The sequence below is a fragment of the Anarhichas minor genome, unplaced genomic scaffold (genome assembly GCF_050575085.1).
Source record: "Anarhichas minor isolate MPS153535 unplaced genomic scaffold, ASM5057508v1 ptg000087l, whole genome shotgun sequence".
NCBI classification, from domain to species: domain Eukaryota; kingdom Metazoa; phylum Chordata; class Actinopteri; order Perciformes; family Anarhichadidae; genus Anarhichas; species Anarhichas minor.
In genome coordinates this window covers 3,891,233-3,916,471 of record NW_027466533.1, presented here as the reverse complement: position 1 = coordinate 3,916,471, position 25,239 = coordinate 3,891,233, and the positions used below count along the sequence as shown (strand labels likewise).

The window sequence follows — 25,239 nt, the reverse complement described above, 5'->3', positions numbered from 1 at the left end:
TGGAAACAAGACAAACAGACAAAAACAGAAAAAGTACGAGAGAGAGCACTACCGAGGCTGCCATCTGCGGCGCCATCTTGATGTCTGTCTAACTTGATACATGTGGTAATTTACATATTCATGAAAGTAATTCATATTGACTAACTGAGATCAAGCTTCTAACCTTTATCAAACAGCTGCATTATGAAAAGAGTGCCACCAACTGGAGTTTGTGCACTTGTGCAGAACAGAAACAAACAATACTTATACTGTCTTCTTAGCTGCGACTTTGATGCCCCTGCGCTTGCAGCCCTGGCCGGAGGTATTATGTCTTCGGATAGTCCGTCTGTCCGTCCTTATGTTTGTCGGTCTGTTGGTCCAGTCCGTTCTTGTGCACAAATTTCTTCAAATTTGGCACAAACGTCCACCTGGACCCAAAGATGAAGTGATCAGATTTCGTTGGTCTAAGGTCACTGTGACCTCACGTCCGTCCCATTCATGTGAAAGCGATCTCAGGAATGCCTGGAAGACATTTGCGTTACATCTGGCACAAACATCCACCTAGACTCAAGGATGAAATTATTAGAATTTGGTGGTCAAAGGTCACTGTGACCTCACAAAAGACATTTCTGGCCATAACTCAAGAAATCGTGTGCTAATTGTGACAATTTCACTTAAATGTCTAATAGCTAAAATGATGAAGTGATGACATTGACAATTTGGAAGGACATGGATGTAAACTGCAACTGCAACTGCTCTGAAACAGTTATGCCAAGTGAGTGCACCTTCCTCTTCACCGATTCTTACACTAAAAATATTTAATAATAAATCTGTTGTTCTGTCTGTGGCCTCCCACGTTTTTGAAATCAGTTAAAATTTGCAAGTGTGGATCGGGCATTGTGTTAACAACTCATTTGTGACAAAGAAGTCAGATAGAACCATATAATTCTAAGGTCAAGATATGTGTAGCACTTATTTACAACTCAGGAATGTGGAATTATGACACAAATTGCATCTTCTTCTTGAAAATAAATTAGAACCCATATATGTATTATGTAAATTGTGGTTTTAAGATGAGGATACATCCCCACCTACGACAAAAATATTGACCTTGCCTCAAACAAACATCAGCACAGGTGCAAGGTCCTGGTTCATAGTTGTCCACTCTTTCTTCAAATAACCTGGGGTTGTCTGTAAATTATACCGTTCTCTTGCTTCCTTTACTACAGACAATAAAGCTGCCACAATGAGTGCTTAGTGCTTAGAATAAAGGCGAGGACTGCTCATGAAAAACACATTTCAAGTGGCTCCGTGGCTACGAAGGTGAAGCGAGTTGACGAGGCAATAAAGTTTCTTTCTGTGGGATGCTGACTAACAAGATGAAAACCAGATCAGCGCATGACGGCTCATCTTTCATTCTGTGACAATTAGAAGTTGGTGTTTAACCGTATGCAGGCCAAAGCAAAGACGTTACATGTTCCTCTCCCGCTCTCCAGGACGTGAATAAACAGGCCCAGTGAGATGTCCCTACTGTGAAAGACCAGGGTGAAGCAGGCAGCAACCTGCAGATCAATTTCCCAGCATTCACAGTGGCAGAGCCAAAACCCAGAGGCTCGACCAGCCCATCACCCCCATCCATCTTTAGATTAATAATCTATAACCTAATCCATCCTCTTACACAGATTAGATCTGGCTCAGAAGGAATCCCTGAAGAAATAAACACTCCAGTGCTCTAAGATGTGTGTGCTGCATTTACCATTCGTTACTTCAAAAATGAAACACAGAAATGGTTTTGAGCGGCAGTATAATGGAGCTATTAAGTTAAATTAAATATTTTTGCAATAATATTTTCTATTTTACTTCAAATACAAAAGAATGCCGACAGGAAAATGCTGTAAACTTGTCTTCAGGGCAGCAACAGCAGGAATGTAAATAAGAAATCAATACTTTTTAAAGGACTATTGTCATGATTTATGTTATCGTCTCAATATAAGGAAACAATAAATGCAAATGTTACTATTATCGTATGAAAAAAGCTGAGCTTTATAAAATAAATGGTAGTACATTGCCTCTAAAATAAATAGTTGGTGTTCCCATATACTGTTCAAGGCAGGTTCTGGACCAATAGTTGAAAACAATGAAAACATTAACACAGGTCCACACACGGTTGCTCCCTTGAGTGTAATTTATTGTCACATCCACAAGTGACCTTTCAAGCTAATGCTCGTCTTCAGAGTTTTGTACACAGAGACACCATCTTTAAATACACACAGTCACAAAACCCACAGATAACAACAAGTTATGTTGCATACAAATGCGTATTAAGTAAAGTATATCCAACTATAAAAGAAGGAATGTCTGTATGTTTGTGTCTGTGTTTCCTCATATCATCTCAAGAACCGTCCATCTAATCTACTTAACACTTGTATTGCTCGGGCCCCAAGGACATGCAGTTTCGAAGCAGGTGCAATTAGGCATGCGTCGCTGTAAATATGAATACACTTGATTAAACAAGTGATTGCGCAACGTGCAGCAGTGGGGGCGGGGCTTCGAAGCTCCGCGTACTGGGTCAAACATGATGTCCACAGCTGGCCTTTATAGGCTGCGGCTCAATGACTGCAGTTCACTTTTGCTGCTGGATGCTGGATTTACTAACGTACTCTCAATAAGCGATGGGTGGTTCTCCACAACGCTGCAATCTGCTCACTAATCTGCCCGCTCAGGCACATGCTCGTACACGGCACTTGTTCCAAATGACCACAAGCTCCGAATGGCCACGCCCCTTGACAACGCTGCAAGCAGTAATACCGGGAGCCAAGCAATCGGTCGATTCCAAACGGGCATGCCCCATAGGCCATGCCCCGAAAGAACCTCACAGCACAAAAGAAAATCATCAATCCAGCAGCTGTCATACCTTCTATATGGCTAGATCCAGATAGAGACACATCTATATTTCTTATAGGATGTCCCTAAATGCAGGATAACCACCGCTTCACCCGGCTTTATCTTAAAATGTGCTGGAAGTATCAAAAAAGTAGAATAGATAGATATCCGTACACTTAAATCTATTTTAACACTTTAGGTGTTAAAGCATTCTCTGCATCGATTTAAGTGTGCGGATATCTATTCTACCAGGTATAGGATGTCCCTAACACATATAGGAACAGAAATCTACAATAACCAGAGGGGAAGGAGTCCAACATCATCTCAATGATTTGATCAAATACATCGACTCCAACATCATCCTAATGATCTGATCAAGTCCATGAAGTCTCTTAAGTTGAAAATGTTTGACATTAAGGGCATCATATGTTGAAAAAAACAATATATATACTAAAATGTTCCTGTGGTCCCAGATACATTGGAAAAACAAGAATGACTGAACCCCAGGGTACTATTTGTTACTACAATGCATCAAGGCCAGTAGCTGTCCACTTTACTAAAGCCTAACACTCTCAGATACATCGAAATTGAGGCTATTAAATATCCTGGAAGATGGGGTGACATTGACTCTCTGCTCCTGATTTTGGGCACTCTCACACCAAGAGTCTGAATGAGGATTTTAGTGTCACACCGTTCCTGTGATGTGAACTGTAAAGGGCAACATAAGAGACTTCATGGACTTGATCCGATCATTAGGGTGATGTTAGACTACATGTACTTGACCAGATCCTGAGGATGATGTTGGACTCTGTACTTGATCAGTTCATTAGGGTGATGTTGGACTCTGTACTTGATCAGTTCATTAGGATGATGTTGGACTCTGTACTTGATCAGTTCATTAGGATGATGTTGGACTCTGTACTTGATCAGTTCATTCGGATGATGTTGGACTCTATGTACTTGATCAGTTCATTAGGGTGATGTTGGACTCTATACTTGATCAGTTCATTAGGATGATGTTGGACTCTGTACTTGATCAGTTCATTAGGGTGATGTTGGACTCTATACTTGATCAGTTCATTAGGATGATGTTGGACTCTGTACTTGATCAGTTCATTAGAATGATGTTGGACTCTGTACTTGATCAGTTCATTAAGATGATGTTGGACTCTACTTGATCAGTTCATTAGGGTGATGTTGGACTCTGTACTTGATCAGTTCATTAGGATGATGTTGGACTCTGTACTTGATCAGTTCATTAGGGTGATGTTAGACTCCATGTACTTGACCAGATCCTGAGGATGATGTTGGACTCTGTACTTGATCAGTTGATTAGGATGATGTTGGACTCTGTACTTGATCAGTTCATTCGGATGATGTTGGACTCTGTACTTGATCAGTTCATTAGGGTGATGTTAGACTCCATGCACTTGACCAGATCCTGAGGATGATGTTTGACTCTATGTACTTGATCAGTTCATTCGGATGATGTTGGACTCTGTACTTGATCAGTTCATTAGGATGATGTTGGACTCTGTACTTGATCAGTTCATTAGAATGATGTTGGACTCTGTACTTGATCAGTTCATTAGGATGATGTTGGACTCTGTACTTGATCAGTTCATTAGGATGATGTTGGACTCTGTACTTGATCAGTTCATTAGAATGATGTTGGACTCTGTACTTGATCAGTTCATTAGGATGATGTTGGACTCTGTACTTGATCAGTTAATTCGGATGATGTTGGACTCTGTACTTGATCAGTTCATTAGAATGATGTTGGACTCTGTACTTGATCAGTTCATTAGGATGATTTTGGACTCTACTTGATCAGTTCATTAGGATGATGTTGGACTCTACTTGATCAGTTCATTAGGATGATGTTGGACTCTACTTGATCAGTTCATTAGGATGATGTTGGACTCTGTACTTGATCAGTTCATTCGGATGATGTTGGACTCTGTACTTGATCAGTTCATTAGGGTGATGTTAGACTCCATGCACTTGACCAGATCCTGAGGATGATGTTTGACTCTATGTACTTGATCAGTTCATTAGGATGATGTTGGACTCTGTACTTGATCAGTTCATTAGGATGATGTTGGACTCTGTACTTGATCAGTTCATTAGGATGATGTTGGACTCTGTACTTGATCAGTTCATTCGGATGATGTTGGACTCTGTACTTGATCAGTTCATTAGGATGATTTTGGACTCTACTTGATCAGTTCATTAGGATGATGTTGGACTCTACTTGATCAGTTCATTAGGATGATGTTGGACTCTACTTGATCAGTTCATTAGGATGATGTTGGACTCTGTACTTGATCAGTTCATTAGGATGATGTTTGACTCTATGTACTTGATCAGATCCTTAAGTTGCTGTTGGACTCTAGTGTATATACCTAATGAGATCGTAATGTTATTAAGTTATGTTACATACAAATGATATGTACTTGACCATATCGTTAAGGTGATGTTGATGCTATCCTGGGGGTGTCTGGCCTACTCACTGTGATCCTTATTGTGGTCTTTTTCTCAACATGAAATTATTAGCATTCACTATGATTTGTGTACTTCGTTGACTCTAGATTTTTCAGTTCCAATCTTTTATGAACATCCATAGGATGGTTATTGTAGATTTTTGTTCCTATACGTTTTCACGACATCTAGCCATTTAGAAGGTATGACGGCTACTGGATTCCGATAAATCAAACTTAGCAGTGGCTTCGAAGGGAGGCCTCAAGGGGTGATGTCGGTGTTTCTCTATAGAGTTAGCAAGTTTAGGAGCTAGTCATGCTAGCTACTTTCATTGGAAAAACGTTGACAACAATGAGCTGGGTTTTTAGTTGGATTATTTTTTAAATCCAAGGCACCCTTGCTGGTTTCTCAAGATGACCAACCCTAGCTTCATTGGTTTACAGTGTGCAGACCTTTGTGTATGTTTTTATCTCAAACTATGTTCAGCCATAAGAATGTGTGCAGTCTGATACCATCTGCAGAAAACAGTTCTGACATGAATCAATCTTTTTCTTGAAATAAAATGGCCATTTTGTTTTTCCCCTACAAACCACATGCATCTAACACCAGGATAACATCTGTTCCATTTTGGAAAGCTTCTTTGAATTTGATTTGAGATAACTATTTGAAAATAATTAACCTTCATGTGTTGAACTATCACATTAAGGATTTATGAGCTCATCAAAGTGAAAAGTTGAAATGTTCAGACAGCAGTTGCTGGCGAACATCCCAACATTTACCAAATGAGTCTGAGTCAAGGTGATTCTTTCTTGAGTCACTGATATTTACGCCCACTGTGATTGCAGCACATGCATGAACAAACACTACAGCTAACACTGGCCACACTCTGCTCTCTGATTCGGGTTGACTTGATGCGTAAATATCAAAATCTGATACGACAAATACAGAGATCTGTTACTTTCACATTCCTAATTGGACCAGTACCTGTTGAGGGGAATACATTATACAATACATTATATTTAGATTCAATGTTTTCTGTTTTCAATGACTACTGACTTGCTACTTCTTACACAGCCCAACAAATTCTCTGTAAGAGATTAAAGACACACTAAATGAGTAAATCACTAAAACACTTCAAAAAAGATCATGTATTTTTGATGAAGTGGCCCTTTAAAGTTTAATTTCTGCCACCCTTAGAGACATGAGGCAGTTGATCAAAAGCACTGAATAATAAAATACCTTTCATGGAGATCATAAAGATTAGCCTAATCTGACTGCTCTGAAATAATTATATTTTTAAAAAAAAGACCAAATGCAGCCGAGTGCATATAAGCTGATCCCAGGGATACTGTCTGTTTCCTTCACGTCAAGATGACTTCAGTTTTGAACACTTCACAAAGACTTTGCTTTATTAAATTACACATCGGAATCTATGTTGGGAAGCAAAAGGTCGATTATATTCTTGTCTTCATCAAAGGTGAAGATTCATTCTCGCTGAACTACTTTTGATAATTTTACCCACAACTTCAGGTTCTATTTATATTGATACAGTCTTTGCACACATACAAAACAAATGAAAACATCTATTAATCCAACCAACATTACTCATCAACCTTGCCCACCAACATACAATTAGCTAATTGGTTAATTATTTAGGAAAGAAAAAACACTTTATATGTATATGTTTGTTTTCAATATCCTAAACATATAAATTGGTGCAAAGACCTGTTTCCATGAGGGAACGTTGTTATTAATTAAGATGCATAACATAGAAGAACTACTGACACATCAGTATATACCATGATTATGGAGGATACTCCAGTGGTTGTGAGTTATTTATTCAATACGTTAAAGATATAAACGGGTGCAAAATGTATCTGTATATTAAAGCTCATTGTGTACTATGGCCATGGAGAATACTCTTTTGTAATTGGCCAAAGTCAATGCATTATTTATAGAAAAACTGCACGGTTCTGACATAGCTTTATTAATGTTATTATCAGTAATAAATATTAGCCATTAAAGTTGCGTAATGTCCATTCCAGTGTTAACCCTAACCCAAAGATGGTGGGTTTCAATTTTCAAATACATTTTTGGGTTTCTTTCACATTTAATATTTGTACATAACTGCATGGTTTGTTGTGAATAATCCAACAAGCTCTCAAATACAAAGGCATTGGTTAGTGCTATATATGACTCATAGTATAAGCAATGTGATCTGCTACACCTCAAGTCTTTTGGGTCAGTGCTAGTTAGCATCGGAGATCGACACACGGCGGCCCCCTTTAATGACTTTAACCCCCCCCAGACAATAAGAGCACGTGGCAAAGTATAAAGTTCATGAGAGTCTGCTTTGGTTGGATGGGTCAAACAAACTCAGGACTTTGGTCCATGAGACTGCGGTTTGTGTCCTGTGCAAAACTTTTGTGTCGTTAGTCACGTGACTCGCAGGAGTCGCTAGTCATGGGAGTGAGAATGCGTTTAAACAGCTCATGCTAACGTTTGTTTGTTAATCAGGGATGTAAAGAGTACAGGTTGAGGACACTGAACCAACACAAGCACAAGACGAACGTAAAAATGACATGCGATGACGAGTCCAACACTGTAAATTGATGTATACATTGGCAATGTGTTCATTGTTTGGAAATTATAAACCAGCTCATGTGGAGTTTTTATAACTCTCTCAATGGCCTCCTCTGTGTTACCGCAGTGTGGGCAACTTCCTTGTGGGGCAAGCAGCTGGAGCTCTCTTCCCATCCGCCAGCAAAAGTCTGCCTGATGGCCCGACTTAATCATTGACAAATGAGCGGCTGGCTCCAGCTGATAGCGACACCCAGGGAGGGGGCGGGGCATAGTTCATCTGCCCACATTGCGATGACACAGAGCTGGTTGAAAATCAACAAAGTATCCCTACTAGTAGCCGTGTTAAATTAGTTAGTAGTAAAATTAGGGAACTCCATCTCTCAAATGCATCTCCGATATTTACCCGTATTTTACCACTACTCCGGTCAGGTAGCTGTATAGAAAGATACTGAGCCATTTTAGGTTGGGTAAAATCAAACGCTATCTCTGTCGATCCAGTTTGTTAGCTTGTTTTAATGGCTGCAGCTGTGCCAGTTTGTTTCATATGTGCTGTTCAAACGGGCAGTGGCGACAGGCCAAAACAAAAAACTGGTGTTCTGCTTTGAAATTTCAGGAGAAACTTACTGGAATGAAGCATTATTATTAGAGACGCCCATATTTCAATTTAACAAGTGTCCTTAATCTCTGGTGACATATAATGTTAATTTTACGATTTAATAGAAAAAATATAGAAGATATTGTTCCTGTAAATGTACTCTGAGTAAACATTACTGCAGCAGCTTCTTTCTTCTGTTCCATGGCAGTGTATCATGACTTTCTATGTGATTGTTTTCACTCTGTAACGGATGCAACTTAAAATGTAAAATTACACCCAACTTAAACATGTACACAAAATAGACTTGGTAGTGAAAGTAATTCAGTGCTTCCATCCCTGGCTTTAATCTTGCTAGTTTTTTCTTTTGCTAGTAGTTTTATGTGCTAACTGTACCATGAGTTTGTGTCCATTTATAACCTGTGTACTGCAGCAGACACAATGACAGTGACTCCACTCTGAGCTCTGACAGTCACGACCAGGCTGACGGCTTGTGCTCGTAAGAAAAGAAGACTTGGAAGTTAATTTGGGAGCAGAAAAGAGAGGGACAGTAACAGACTGTGCTCATTTCTCTGACCAATAGGAGCGAACTTTGCTGCGCAGCGGTTTTGCTATCCTGGATGTAAAACTCTCAAAACCACCAGAATTATTATCCAAGGTATAAGTGCAATATGTGATACATTTATCCAAATATGAAATCCTAGTTTATGCCAGAATATATTAGCATTATATTCTAATATTATGTATGGGCCGCTTGCTACTACTCAGAAGATTTTACTGGTCGGAATTTAGCAAATTTCAGCACCGTTGAATATCTGATCTCGTACTCAAGGCATGCTGAGCTAATGCTGCAGACCTACAGTGAGGGATTGCTGAGAGGATTAGTGCCAAATACAAACAAAATAACCACAAGCCTCCAACACAACACAGGTATTTGGTTCTCTGGCTTTCATCTTCTGCTGTATATTTGAAAGGATTTTATTCTCCAGTCTCTAACACTCGGGGAGAGAGTGTGCAGCTGTGCTTCATGATTGTCTTTATGGGTGTCTGGAATCCTCCAGTAATTATTCCCGCCTCTTCCCAAACATTGCTACACAAGTTTATAAGCTGACAGAGAGATAGAAGTATAATGAATGTGAGTTATTTTCCATTCATCTTTTATTGGGTAAGTTTATCATCATGTAGTTGTTGCTGTTTTGCACCTCAGCTTGTGTCTTATTTTCATACCAAACACTTATTGTTTGGTTTGTGTCTGTCCTCGCAGAAGATACCTAAAGCTTCATATTATGTGTTTATTTGTATAGTCTGCATGACCTACAGCAGTTGTGCATCTCATCAAAATCATTTCACTTCCCTTTATTATTTCATATCCACTCATACTAATTTTGTGTAATGATGTTTCTCTGATTGTGTTAATGTCAAGAGAGTTCTGTTGGCTCTTGGGCTAATTGCCAAACCTGATTGCTCATCTCTCCCATCAACCCTCATAGGCCCTACACCACATGGATTCATCATCAACTGCAAATATCTTATTTTGGAGAGACTGTCAGACCTTTGCAGCAAATGATGGGCTTTGTGAAATGACAGCACTGTGGGGTATTATTTTAATTTGGAGAATGAGGAGTGGGTCTCCATGTACTCGTTTACTGTCTTGTTTGAGTCACAGTGTTGATGACCTGCTGGATGAGCTGAAAAGGCAATTTATCTGTCAAAAATGGCATGGCTACAAGCGAGCTGCGAAGGGCCCAGACGCTATGGAGAGATGCAGTGTTGTGGGGTGATACAAAAGGTTGTGTCCGGATCTCCAAAAAATTACAAACAGCAATCACACGTGATAAATGTGCTTTGTCTGAGAGAAACGACTGTTTGCTTAGTTATTGTTGCTACACCTCAAAAGTAAAATGAAAAGCTTGACAGGCCTGTTGTTTGACTAGATACAGTTACTAAGCTACTGTTGAGCAATTGCAATTCCAGGGAGGGGTTTGTTCTGCAAAAGTTCTATACTCTGGCCTCAGCTGCCAAAGGTCCTTATAGATGCTACATCCGAAAGTCAGAGCATTTCTTTTGGCGGTCAACGGCTCTCAACATGGCGACAACCGAGCTGGCAGCTAGAAGCTAACGGTGCTAACAGTGCAAACGACAGCAACAGTGTTTACCTGAGGTGGAACCGGAGGGTGGGCGCTACGCAGAGCAGCAACTGGGAGCTAATGACGCTCACATGCACTAAAAGGCACATGCGGCCAGCCCGGCTAAGTCAACAAAGAACGGAAAACCCCGAATTACAGCAGACACAGAGGGAGAGTGACTTCATTTTGTAGCCTCCTCAGGCAGACATTACTCCACCATATCTTTACATATAGTTGTTTGCTGCTGTAGATGGATTATAGAGAACCTTTAACATTGTATTTCTTACATTGGCACATTTTGGCAAACAATGCTTTGATGAAGGCTTGTTTGCCTTCAATTCAATTCAATTTATTTTAGTATCGCCCAAAATCACAAATCACAAATTTGCCTCAGTGGGCTTCAGTGTGACAAATAAAATTGTAAACAGTAATGATGATAAAGTGCATTAAAAATTGTGTTATTATTACAATTGGTCATATTTTTATATATATATTTAAATATATTTTGACACAATACTTGTGCCTCTGGTCTTTGGAATTTCAAATGTTTGGAAGTTGCATTGGATTTTCAATCGACATGCCTTAAATGCTAAATGTTAGTGAAACGATCCATCAGAGCTGAAGGGATGGTGAATTAGTTCAGTTAGTAATTAGATAAAGGGTCGTGTTATGTTGGCTTATAAGTATTTTTGGAGACAGACCCAGGTTTTACTGTCAAGAATTGAAGCCCATATCTGTCATTCGTTTATTATGGACTAATGGTCACCTGTAGCAGTGAAAGCCATCAAGTCTGAAGAATGATGGTAATATAGCATGATAATAGTAATTCAGTTCTCTGCATGAGCTCTATTAATCTTGTGTGGGTGAGAGTCACTTCAAAGCCATTGGTGTGATTAAAACACACGACACTGACTAAATCATGATGAAAGCTAGTGGAGTCTGGTGCATTAGCACACAACAGGGGGGTTCTATAAGCGCAATTTATAGAACCCCAAAGTCTTCAATATTTGATTTTATTATTATATCAAATTATTCCTAATAGAGTGCTGCAGGAATGAGTCCTAAAACCAGGACATGAGTCCGCATTTTTGCACTATAGCGGTTCCCTGGAAGTCAATGGCCCAATCCCAATGTCCCCCCTAAGGCCTAAAACCCTGAACCCTCAGGGACCGACGTCACCTGGTGAGTGGTTGAGTGTGAGAGACTGTGAGGGCTTCAAATGATGTGAATACGAATGGGACAGCACTTTGCTGCAACATATCACGTTACCACGACAACGTCAAAAGATAGCATGTATAATTGTGGGTATTTATTTTAAACTTTTTACTCCCTGATATGAACGTCTTCCAGGAGATGAGAGGTAACTTCAAATAATCAATTTACTCGTTTTTGTCAAAACCGCTTCAATAAGAAACTGAAATGTTTGATGAATAAATCTGTTTAATATAATCTCTGCTTTCATTGCTCTGATTTCATGTGTTTCTATGTTCCATCTTTAATGTTTCTGAGTAAATGTAATTCTCCAGGCTGAACACACATGAGCCGTCCTCTTTGTTTACCTTGTTTACGTCTCCGTGCTTCCACTCGTAACCCCTAACGGCACATTGCTATGAATTGTGGGTAATTCCCTTCGGCAAAGTCTGCAGAAATATGGACTTACAGAAAGTGTTCATAAAGGGCTCAGAATGTGTGTGAGAGAGCCCTCAAACACTCGATGATTTGACAATGAGACAGAACTAAACCCTCACGGACTTTACAGGAGCACACCTCAAAGTCCTAGTCCGTAAGGGTGGAGATTGGGATTGGGGCTGTCGTATCTTGCATGCGACAGTTCTGTTGAAGTGATGAGGAAGGATGCTCCGTGGACACTGTTCTTGCTGGTATAATAAAGTTTATTACAAACAAGCAACACATGCCATTACGGACGTCTAGATCGTCCGGAGGTCTCAAGTCGAATCCGAAAAGTCCCTCCCTCTAGGGCTCTCGCTTCATCTTTATATAGGGTACATGTCATGCGGAACGTAAGAGAATGTATGTGGCCTCCTCATTCTACACATCCACCCTTCTGCCCCTGGTCTCCTGCACATCTGGTTTTCATCTAAGACAAATACACTTGGGGTCTTCGCTGTACTGTGTAAGACCTGAAAATATACCACAGGGCCCAGACGTTTTAAAGCACAAATCAACACACCCACATCTCTGCATTGTGAGTGTGTCTCACCCCCGCTCTGGATCAAACAGACACACAGACCTGCATCTCTTTATACATCCACGATACAGACACAGAACAGAGAGATGGAGCTGCTACCATTTTACAAAGTCGCGACCTCACCTGAGCGCTGTTATTGTTTTGGGGCTACAGATAAAAACAACGCCACACATTGTTTTGTTTTTTGAGAAAATTATGCAAAGTACAATTTTGATAAGTTAGCCTACTTCAACGAGAAACCACTTCTGAATGAAGGCTTGCCATTCCATAAAGTCGTATATTTTACAAATAAAGGCTAAATTAAATTGGGGAAAACAGCATTTTTACTTGACTATATTTGCCATTTATCCCTTTGTTACAATTAGTCCATTAGATATGTAATTTGCCTGCATCGACCGGATTGAGCTGTCATGTGTCATGAGAGCAGCAAACAGCTGTTTCAATCGTCCCCACCCAGCTGAATGATTTCAGTGAGTGCAGCCTTAAGTTGTTGTTATTAAGCCTTTCTGACGCTATGGTATATTCATCTCGGGGCCGGGCCTGCAGGCTAGTTGTCACGACTATGCGCCATGGGAGAACTATCTAGGGATCCATCCAGCACCTTGGAGAGCTGACCTGACAGAAGTGACGCTGTCAGAAAGCAGTGAGGATACATCCTCTGCATGAAGTGGAATTCATTTGCAGTTCCAGTGAGTGATGGGAATTCACTGAAATGGTTACCAGTTGGTTTTAAAGCCATTCCACACCAAGCACTGATCAGACATTTGCACGGTCGCCATGCAGATTGGGACAGGACGTCCAGTTTCCCCACCGCGCATTATATGCAGGCAACCCAACTGAGTGCCGGCAATGAAAGGATGAGAAGACCAAAACCTCATTTGGAATCCGTCGCACAGGCAAGGTGAGCAAACCTCAGAAACAATGACCCATGAAATCAGGGTGCGGACAACCGCCTGCACCGGGCGCCATCCTCATTGAGGTTGTCAGGGTCACGGAGGCTCCGAGGAGAACGGAAATGCAACCTTGACAATGTATCCTAGGACATGCAGGAAATGCACAACCTGGACAAGGTCAGGGGCTATCACCAATGCCAGTAATCACAGTGTGAAGTTAGATGAAAAGGGTTTCTGTGAACTTTTTTTTTCATTTAGTCTGTGCACGCACAAAAAAAGCCAGGTAATCAGACACAGAGCCGGCTTAAAAAATGCAAATTGCCAGCTTTTGGTTTCACAACAAAGAGTAAATAGGGACAAGTCTTTGTGTCCCGTTGAGCTGCAATGGACTCCGCGAGATGAGGATGCAATTTCCCCTTCAAAGCAAATTGAACAGAATTGATTCCGTCCCGTCCTCTGCGAGAGCGCAGCTTCAAAGAGAATGTTTCTCCAAGGCCTCAGAACCGGTATCATCCCACTGAAGCAAAGCAAATCCCCCCGTGTTGTGTGTGTAATCCAATGAACGTGTAGTTCACTCGCTCCTCTAAAAAGACAATTAGTCTGTTCAATCAAATCCTTTGGGCATGTTTGGATAAGTCCAATTTCCCGCTAAAGCTAATGATTAATCACATTGATTACCCCGTGTTCATAAATAGCATTTTTCATCCTTCTCCTTTATCCCACACTTCATCCCCATCCACAAACTGCATTTTGCTTTATTAATACGACTGACTCATTATGTAGGCTTACTGAACTTGAATGCCGATGCACAATGCATATGTATGACTTCACTCGCTGAAATATGACCATTTTAGCATTTTTATTTACATGTTAAATGGTCCATATCTGCACTGCAGGAGTGCTCATGTCAGGACAGACAAGCGTCCTCGCAAAGATCGACTTAAAGTTCAAGACATCTGACAAAAAGAAGAATACATATACTTACCTTTAGGCCGTTATGTATTCAGGGGTCTTTATGAGTCTTTATGCTACATACATTCATAGCCATGCAAACAAAAATTCATACTGGATATTTTCAAATAGAAAGATACAAAAAGCTAAGATATAAAAAGCCGGAGAATGAAAAGAATGGGACAAAAGCAAGTTCTTCAGGGACAACGGTTCCGTTTCCAGGAGCTAGGAAGATTGAGTTTTTCTTTATTTGTGTTACAGATCTAAGAAATCACTTCCAACTTATTAAAATCATTATCAAAGTATTATCATTGAATGAATTAAAATGTTCTCAAAATTGAATGCAATTACTTTTCTTTCATTTGAGATGAATAAAATTCACTTTCAATGCACACTGGAATAAAAGCTTAACATTGGCTCCAAAGTAGTGCAGTTTAATGGAATCAGTGGGTATGCTTTATGGATTTCTGATGTCAATAGCTTGAAGGACTTCAAAGGATAGAAGGAGAACTATCTTTGCTGAAAAATACGGGAAACTTTGCGTTCTAAAAGTTCTATAGGTCCATTAGCCGAAGCTTTTGCATGTTTCTTATTCATTTATTGAGAAGCTCTCAGGAATTGCTGTGATGCTCAGCTCTGTCAGCGTGAAGAGATGGCAGCCATTCATTTAGTTGGTTGGATCCAGTTTTGCCTGCAGGTACTAAGAATCCATTAGCCCCCTCCACCAGCCGCTGTGCGTCGAGTACTATGCATACAATGGTGCTTTGTGGTGATGGAACAAAACCTGCAGGTCATTGAAAGAACCTATTATACCGAGCATGCATGCTCAGTGAAGCGCATCACCTGTAGCGCTCCGCTTATGGCCCTCTGAGGGAGGCAATATTAGTTATTGACGAGTTAACAATGTATCTCAGTGTTGCATGTTTGATTTTATGCACAACTAACAACAACGGGAGCTTTTTATTGTTAAAATGTGCACATGTACACAATTCTGCACATCGAGTTGGATGCAAAACACTCTGCATCTTAAATTATGCATGTGTTAAAATATGAATGTAGTTGTTATTGGGCAAAACTTTTTAAAGGCACTAAGGAATAAAACTCTTGTTTTCAGCCTGATTGCAGCACATAGCTCAGGATATCCAATGTGTTCTCATGCGGCTTCAACGAGCACTGAAAATGTATCGAAACCTTTGAAAAGCACTACAAATCCTGGAGTTAAAATGTGACAATCACCAAAATAAAAGCATGGCAATCACTTCTTAAGGTTTTATATGCAGATACAAAGACAGAAAGTCTGATGGGACCACACCAGCTGTGACGCCAAATCGGGGTCGCCAGGAGCTTAAATGTGTGTGTGTGTGTGGGGGGCAACGGCCTTCCCCTCTTCCTAACTCGGCTGCATCTTGCACAGTTGAGGTATCGAGTTGACAAGACCTGTCCCCTGGCAAAGTACTCAAAGGTAGTTCCTGCTACAGTAGGTGTCTCCAGGACAACATTTTGCCACAATGACACACACACATACACACAGACACACACACACACACACACACATACACACACACACACGGTGAAAACAATACCAGCCTTGCTGTCTCGGCTGGTAGCAGGATACACACACATTTATGCTCCTGCATGCAGCTGTATACAAATTCACACACACTCTCATCACCTATTCAGGCATGAAGTAGTGAACCTGAAGCTGTTGACTCAGTCCCAGTACACGCACACGCACACGCACACGCACACGCGCACACACACACACACACACACACACACACACACACACACACACACAGAGCCTTTGCATGAAATCAACACATTTACACTGAGCCCACTGCAATTCATCTGTCAATACACATCTGCACGCGGGAAGTAATTACCAGAAAGTCTGAACGTGTACAAGCGACCACCTCCAGTAATTTGCACCTGCCTCTACACGATCACTTCTTTTAGCTGCATATCATTTGCTGACTTAAATTAGCAGTGTAGCCTGCTTCCAGGATTAGCAGCAACCCTTTTTTTAGTTTAAATCAAAGCTAAAAGGCTTAGATAGACTTGAATATCCGTTTGTTCAGAGATACCTGCATTATTACACTGCTGAGTGACACCACAGCACGCAACAAATGAACACGAACAAATAGCATTATCTTCCTCATACAGAGACATTGACATGCAGCCTCAGGCACGAGGCGAAAAAGCCAGTCAAGATGCAACGGGCAGGTTTGGTGTACAACATCCCTCTAATGAACCCCCCAGATAACAAGATAACAAAGCATGATGGGAAACAGATCAGCTGACAATTGTTCAATTAAGCACCTGTCCTTTGATATGGAGGGACCCTGAATATTTCCAACATGCTCAGCCATAACTATCTGCAGAGCAGGACCCAAGGAGACATGTGTACAACAGGACAAAAGGGGAAAACAAAAAAAGGATGAAATACAAAGAAGTAGAGCTGAAACGCTGTGACACCAGAGGGCTGCGCCGGTGTAATTTATCAGCGTCTGAAGGCCGCCGCAGACACATTTACTCACTGTGTCACGGAGAAACATAATTCTCCCCGGCCCGTGGAATCAGCTCATATCAGCGGCTTTCCGCTGTAACGGAGAGTTTCCCTCGGCAGCGTATTAAGATTGTGTCCCTGTATGCCAAACCATCCATGATTAGGGAATTTTGCAATGTTACATTCCATTTTTGATGCACGTAGTGTCGAGGATAGTGAATTTGGTGGGCTGGACGTGGGTAGACTGCTGTTGGATCATGCTATTCTAATGGGCTTTATGAAACAGGTGTACGTTTTTTACTATTTCTCAAGTCATACACATAAAGACCACATCACAGCTCTGAGATACAGAGATACACGAAAATGTTTAATGGGTAACTTACTGCTGGACATTGGAGATCTGGCAACAAGTACACTAATAAAGATTAATTTGACTTAAATTTGGCAATTTTAAAGAGATGAAAGAATGAAGATAACAGTTGGCAACATTATAGTCCTGCATAGCCAGACATATCTCAACAGCATTGTGTCAGAGCAAAAGAAAGGTCTGCCTCCACGCATTTATCATTCTGGTATAGAGGGAAAACTGCTCTGGCTTGTTTGACTTTCTTTAAACTAATCTCAATCGTCTTGGGCAGCGCTTAGCACAGGATGCAGCCACGGTGCCCTTGAGTGGAAGAGGAGGAGAATGCCGGCTGAAATCTTTGAATGTATGAAATATGGACGTAGTCTCCACAAAGTCACCCATAGGTTTCATCGTGGCAGTGACGACACAGCCTAAAGGTGCGTTCACACCAACCGCAGTGCGAATAATCGCGTCATTCGCGATTATTGAATTTGGCTGGTTTACTAGAGCTGTATGAACACAAAATAAAGATTTTGCTGTGATTTAATTGCGATAAATGGACAAAATAACTACATACTGATGCCGATTTGTAAAAAGTTTGAATTCATGTTTTGTTAATTCTCTCCGCAAGACGACAAGCAAATTACTTTTAAAATACTTGTTTTCTCAATGGAGCTCGGATCGATCGGTGCTATTCTAAGCTAACATTGTAGCAGCTCCACCAACACTCAAAAATAACGTCATCTCGGCGTAAATAAGGCAGCGTCTTTTTCAGTATTTGTACCATATGATTTATACACATACATTTATACATATAGTTTCGTCTGGTCTCTATTGATATGAGGTATCGTAGAGCTCTGGGTGAACACAGACGACTACAGTATTTGTTTCCTGACGGCAGGACGTCAGTGATGCCAGGAGGAGCATCTCAGCGCTGACAGGCTATCGCGCTGCAGCGGCACGCGTTTTTTTTGCTCGAGTTGAAAAATGTAAACTTGCGCAAATGGTGCGATTGACGCAAATTCTCCGCGCCCCAGCAAATACGCGGCACTCCAGTCTCATCGCGTCTGTGCATAGACTTTGTATGTAATCTACTCGCACGAATAATTCGCGTCGCGTTTGGTGTGAACACGGCATTACTTATTGGCAAGGAGGCGTACCGTCGGTGGAGCTGAGACGGGCTCCAATGACCCAGCAGGGCAGCAGGCTAGCAGCTAGAGACCTTAGACTACACCCACTTGTCACTTAGAGCAGCCGCGCCCTTAATTCTACTGTGTAATCCTTAAATGTATATATTCCCCCCTCCTTGCAGTCGTCATGAACAAGGGAAATAGTTATAGAGCCAAACAACTTTCTTGTACCAGGCTGTATACATGCTGCTGTAAAGTTGGGTCCATAGACTTTGACTTGCTTTTGGAGGCAGCCTCAAGTGGCCGTTTGAGGAACTCCTGCCTGTTTAAAACTCCTGCAGAACATTTGTACGGGAAAAATAAATATTCAGACGGATCCTGATTTCAGCGTATTTCCGCATGTGGAAATATATGTTTGACATATGAAATCCTTTGTTCAAGCTGATGCCATTAAACAAATCACTGTCATTCTGCAAACATCGTTGTGTTTGTTGAGCGTGTCTTTTCAGAACAATGGGCCTTGGAAACAATGAACAGTCCCCTAACAGTGTTAGGGGACTGTTCATTGTTGGGTGTTAGTTAACACCCAACAATGAACAACAAGCATCACGACAACTATCTCAACAACCAAATACAGGACAATATTTGGCTTGAGATCGACCAGCAGCTGAGATACGATGAAGATGGTAATGTACTTGATATGCAATTGCTAACATTAGGCTATATGTTGGTCACAGAACAGGACTAGCCACAACAGCTAACATTAGCGTTAGCATCACATTTGGGGTCTGATTAGTTTATGTATTGTAGTTCACTTTATCCCCTTAAACATTGTCTGTCTGGATATATTTTTGTTGTGTGGAGTGGACACAGGCTCAATTTAGGAGCCTCATTGATGAAAATGGAGCATGAATAATTCACCATGCTCATGGTGAGCATGGTTCCTCATCATATGCTGCCTAATTACTGCGGGCCCTCTGGTCAACATCTGGCGTGCGACGGGCTTCTCTGTCATGTCTGCCGTGATGATTATGAATATGAGCACATTGTCAAGATAATATCCATTTGTTTCCATTACCTGGCAACACAACATGTAGAAATGTAGAAAGCAAAATTTACAAGCAGAACTAACATTGCTCCTAAGGCTTGTAATTACTGTCCATTTTCAAGCACCACTATAACATTCTAGCCCTCTTAAGTGCCTCATTATTCATACTCTGTGTGTGTTATTGCACTTGTTGTGGAATCACTTCAAATTCACAAATGTACGTGGCCTTGCACTTGACTGCTGTTGTGACAGAAATTCTTAATCTACACCAAAGAATAGTAGGTTCTGGTGCAACAGATTCAAACATGCAGGAAGCAAGCTACGAATTCAAATAACGCTCTCCTATGATTCACAGGGGAAAGTGCTCCATAAACACAGGTATGTTTGCTGGTGTCACTGAATTAAAGAGATTGAACTGCATAAATTGTAGTTAGACACCCCAATATATAGATGGGGTGACTATATACTGATGTCTGTCTAACCATAGAATATCTATTTATTACACCAGGGGCCCGGAAGGTCCCAGGTTCAGTGTGTATCAATTTGTGTTTAGGGATTTGTTTAAAAATGGGTTTGGTAATCTGTGCCACTTAAGCTCCGTGTAAACTAAAATGATAAGAGCCTTAGGTGGCTCCTGCATTAATCCTGAGGCCCCATGTAGTCATATAATCTGATTTTATTATCTTAATTTTCCCCCTGATAGTACGCTCACATGGTGTATATACTGTACCTGATCAAATGAATTGCACAGCAAACTTGGTCATGTAGTAGGAGAACGAGCTGGTTTATATGACTGTGGGCAGAATATAATAATAAAGCTGCTAACTGCTAACTGGTAATGGAATTCTGAAATGTGATCACCATATCAGACTGGCATATATATTTGTTTCACCTCCCGTACCAGGGCTCGAGACTAACGGCGTCCCATCGTCCTGGGGGCAGGAGAACATTTCCCTGATAATGCTACATGGTGAACAGCAAATCTGTGTTGAGATCAACAGGAGGAGTGCTAGTAAACGTTAGCTGTTAGCACCCGGTGGGCAGCAACAACTTGCATTCAGTTACATTATGATTTAAGCTCAATTTAGTTAGCATGAGTAGTGGAGGAAGGTAAATTATAACTTTATGATGTGTTCAAATGTAATCTTTTTTTTAATGTAGTCTTGGACGAGAAACCTGAGGCAGATCATCAGTGACTAATAATCCCTTTTCAAAAACCAGTATGCAAACGGTAATGAAGGAATGTATGTTCAAGTACATGGGATTTATTGATTTGTTTAATTTTTTACTGTGGTATCAAACTGGGTATCAAGAATCGTTGAATTTCACTCGTATTGGTGGTATCGACTTCTAAATTTCTGGTATCGCGACATCCCTGTTCTATTTCAGCATGCAGACACGGAGCAACATCAGCATTCAAAAAGTCTTGAAGTCTTGTATGCAGGGACTTGACAAATGTAAGTCCAACAGACACTCTTTTCTTTCATTCTGTTCTGGTGTGGGCTGGAAAACCAAAACAATGAGCTTAAAGACGCTAAAAAGATCCGTACATGTGAGGAAAACTTCCATGTTCACAGGAAACGTACAGTTTCCGCATGTTACATGCATACAATGTCTTTTGAAGACAAACTACCAGTGGGTTTAAAGAAAACAAAAGTACATGGTTGGGCTTAGTAAAAGATCATGGTTCAGGTGGAAATGGTGTGCTTGAAGTATGCGCCGTTAGTTAAGTAGGTGAGTCAAGAAACAAAAGTACGGTTGAATAAGTCAATGTTGACTTGGTTTCACACAGGAAAGTCCTGTGAAATAGTCACAAAAAAATATCTACTGCTTTTGTGTACGAGAGAAAAGCGTTGTGTCGCTCAGAACAACTTCTTTTTTGTGACAACATTCAATTACAAAACAAAAGTTAGGTCAACGCCACTTTTTTAGCTTCAGGAAAAACAACAGTTCAGGTTTAGGCAACAAAACCACAACAACACTTTGGGACACATGGTATCGAACACTTGTTTGATTGAAAGTCCTGTGTTTGTTGAAAAAAAGAAAGAAAAATGAGGTGTCAGTCAGTGCTCATTTGTTGCATTACGTGTTTGTTTGGGACAATGTCACAGCAGGGGATTTCACTATCACGTGGGAAATGTCTGCGGTCGTCCCTGGTTACCAATCATCACCGGTCATTTAGTGCACACACACACACCTACCGCGCTGCGCTGCGCGAGGCACACACACGGCAGCTGTCAGACGCGGTCGCAGGCTTCTTCAGACGCGCACCGAGCAAAGAGCGAGAGCACCGATCCTCCGTCCCTCGCTGCAGAGTTGTAGAGGGGGCTCTCTTGGCGTCTCTCTCTCCGGCTGGTTTGTCTCACTTGGATAAGGAGGACTGTCTGTGTCTGCGTCTCAAGATGAACCAAACCGCCACCGTATCGCATCAAGTCAAATGCCAGTCCACGAAGACCATCAAGGTAAGCTGTACGAATGTTTATTCCGCGCTGGAGGGAACTTATCTGTGTTTCCATGTGACTCCGCATCAGCAGCGGCTCTGCTCTAAACTTGTGCGGGTCTGGTGAGCGGGTAATGCGCATTGAAGCGCAGCACTTTGGAGATGGTTTTGGGGGTATGCGTGTCATTGTCCCCCATTATAAACCCCTACGAGGTTTCAATTTGAAACTCTTTATTTATTTAGTTTGTAACCTGCGTCCTCTGGCCGTGGTTGGATGAGCGGGCTCAGTTCCTGGCGTCCAGCTTGAACGTGTTGGATGAGGAGCCACACACTTGGCGCAGTGGCGGGATTTCATTCACATCACGTCGCGCTCCTTATTATTATATTATCTGTAGGAGCTGAGAAGAGAGTAAAGAGGCTCTCCTCTGCACTGGCCGCTCTCTGGCTGCGGTTAAGACGAGGACACTCTGGAGACAATTGTGCTTCGATGGCGCATCAGTTGCTCAACTTTGCTATTCTCGGGAGATCACCCTGTGATTTCCGACCTGCTTTTAGAAATGAACAAATCTTGTTAAAGTGGCTGCAAGGAGGTGCGTGTTTTATTTGTATTTGTATTTACAGATGATGTGAGATAACAATGAGAGGACATCTTTTTGCTCCGAGTCACGATCGACGCAGCATCCGCATTGTCTCCACTTCATCTCGTGCACCCAAAGCTGGGACTGAAGGAGTGTGGAATTTGTGTCGGTGGCTTCGGATGCAGCGTGTGCGCGTGTGCCCGTGACTCAACAATCAGTCTCAGCAATTTTGGAACACAAGGCTGAATGTTTAGAATGTTCAACTAAGGATGAAAGATGTAAATGTTCAGTTGTTTAATAGGATCGTGTTGCCTTATTTATTTATTTTGATTGATTGATTTTTTTGGTGCTCTTTCACTATTCCGGGCAGTCAGAATCTGGAAAACGTGAGTGAGCAGGGCGCATGTGGTGTTCTCTGTGCTGAGCTGTGAGACATCATCAGCAGCCATCACTTGCTGCTGCACAGCCTTCTGTGCTGTGATGCCAGGTGCTCCTCCGTGACCCCCTGTGCTGAAGCCAACTCTTCATCCGTCACCTGTCTTTGTCGGGCTGATGTTCACCATCAGGACCAACAATGGGACAAAGCCACAAAGCAGGAGGCTCAGAAAATGAGGCCGCAGCTGTCACACTGCACGGGTTTTGGATGCAGGGCGTTATTGGGGGATGCCTGTTTCATAAATCACACCTTTTCTCCATGTTTTAAGATCAAACAAGCAAATTGATTCATTATGTATTGCCCTTTTAGATTCATATTCTGGTTTGTGAAATAATACAATCTATTGGTTTTGTGTTCAGGGACAAAAATTGCTCTTTTTTTTTTCGTGTCCCTCTGCACGACTTTCTTATCCGACGTTAAAATAAAACTCAGACTCAGGCAAGAAAACCACTTTGTCAAGTTAAGGAAAAACATCATGGTTGGGCTTAAAATAAGGCAAGAAAACCACAAACGGTTATATAAGGTTCAGGCAACAAATCCACTACCATTTGGTTGACAGTCCTGCTTGTTAGATCAAACAGAGTAAAGGCTGAACCTTACATGTCCTGTTAGTACCGAATTGTGTTGTGGAAAACAAGGCTTGTCTGTAATGACGTTATTTTTTCAGATGACAGAGAGAAGTGAGCCAAAGCGGTTTATCAGGAGAAATATTGACACATGGACAAATCAAAGAACAATTTATTCTGCACATAAACATTCTCAAAGATACATTTGCAGTTTCTGAGCACTGAAAAACAATATTCAACCGGAGCCGGCTTACGGAGACAAATTTGTCTTACAGTGACAATAAACACTCATATTCTGCTGCCTTGAGAGTTACTTTGTGCAAAAAGACATTTTCTGGATCCATGTGTGCTGCCCTTTTCTCTTTCACGGCCTGTCTTTGCACTTTTAAGGAAAAACAAACTGGCAGCTCGCTGCATTTGAAATCGGCATTGTGTAAGAACTCCCCAAATTTATAACAACGGCGAGCTGACACCGTGGCGTCTGCTGCAGCTCGGCCCGGTGCACTTTGCCTTCAGCTCACAGCGAACCTGTGTGGAAAATCAGTGAATCAAGCAGGGATCTTAGTCAGGATTAAGTACTTCAAAAGTCCTCTGTGTCAAATAAAAGCTCTAATCTCTCCATGTCTGACCCCCCCATCGTCTGGCGCTGCGGTCTTATACGGCTCACTGTTATCCTCCTAAATGCCCCCCCCCCCCTCTTCATATCATAGCTGTGTCCTTGTGCCACGAGTCAAGATAAGAAATCCAATTAGGACGTGGCAGCAGATTTTCTGTGGGCCTGAGCTCCGGGGGTCTCGCCTGAGTTTAACAAGGCCTGCGTGGACGCAGCCCGGAGTTCATGTCGTCGTCGGTCCTTGGACGTGTCAGGTCCACCCACATGCAGATCACAGCTATGGACTGGAAGAAGCTGTGTCAGTGTTATGGATGTCTTTATACTAGAAATGTAGTCGTTGGTACCAATATCAGAGAAATTTCAAGATTCTTGATACCCGGTCCAAACCGGGGTAAAAACGTTAAATAATAAATCCCATGTACTTCAACATAAACTGCTTTGTTACCTTTTTGCTTACTGGTATTTGTCAGGATGTTATATGAAAACAACTCCTTCAAACACTTGTATTTATTCAAGTTTCTCGCCAATAACTGCATTTTACAAGATCGCGTTACACCGATCGTACACAGCACAGATCTCGACAGGAAGTTTTTCTGAAGTGTGACTTGTGTGTGATTCATGTAAGTGCAAAGGACTGAACCTCTTTCTTATTTTATTTTTTGAAATACCAATTTTAGGATCCTGTTTCAAGATGACAAGAGAAAGTACATCTGCGCGTGCGGCTGTGTCTGACACCCGCTACCTTCAAGACATTTATAGTCACATCATTGCTTTTAAGGTTCTTGAGTGACAAAAAGCCTGCGGCTGAAAATTACAGTGACATGAAGTCTTTAAGCAGCGGGCACAACAGTGTCTATCATGAAGCCAGATGTTATGCTT

At 41.5% G+C, this 25,239-nt stretch overlaps 1 protein-coding gene across 1 annotated transcript in view; it reads left to right on the top strand.

Moving 5' to 3' along the window:
• The first annotated feature begins 22,129 nt into the window (after positions 1-22,129).
• Positions 22,130-25,239, top strand: part of dpp10 (dipeptidyl peptidase like 10) — a 193,181-nt gene continuing 190,071 nt past the window's right edge. Inside the window, exon 1 of the mRNA XM_076081850.1 lies at positions 22,130-22,189. Within this exon, the coding sequence (XP_075937965.1) occupies positions 22,130-22,189 (60 nt within the window). The remainder of the gene's footprint in view (positions 22,190-25,239) is intronic.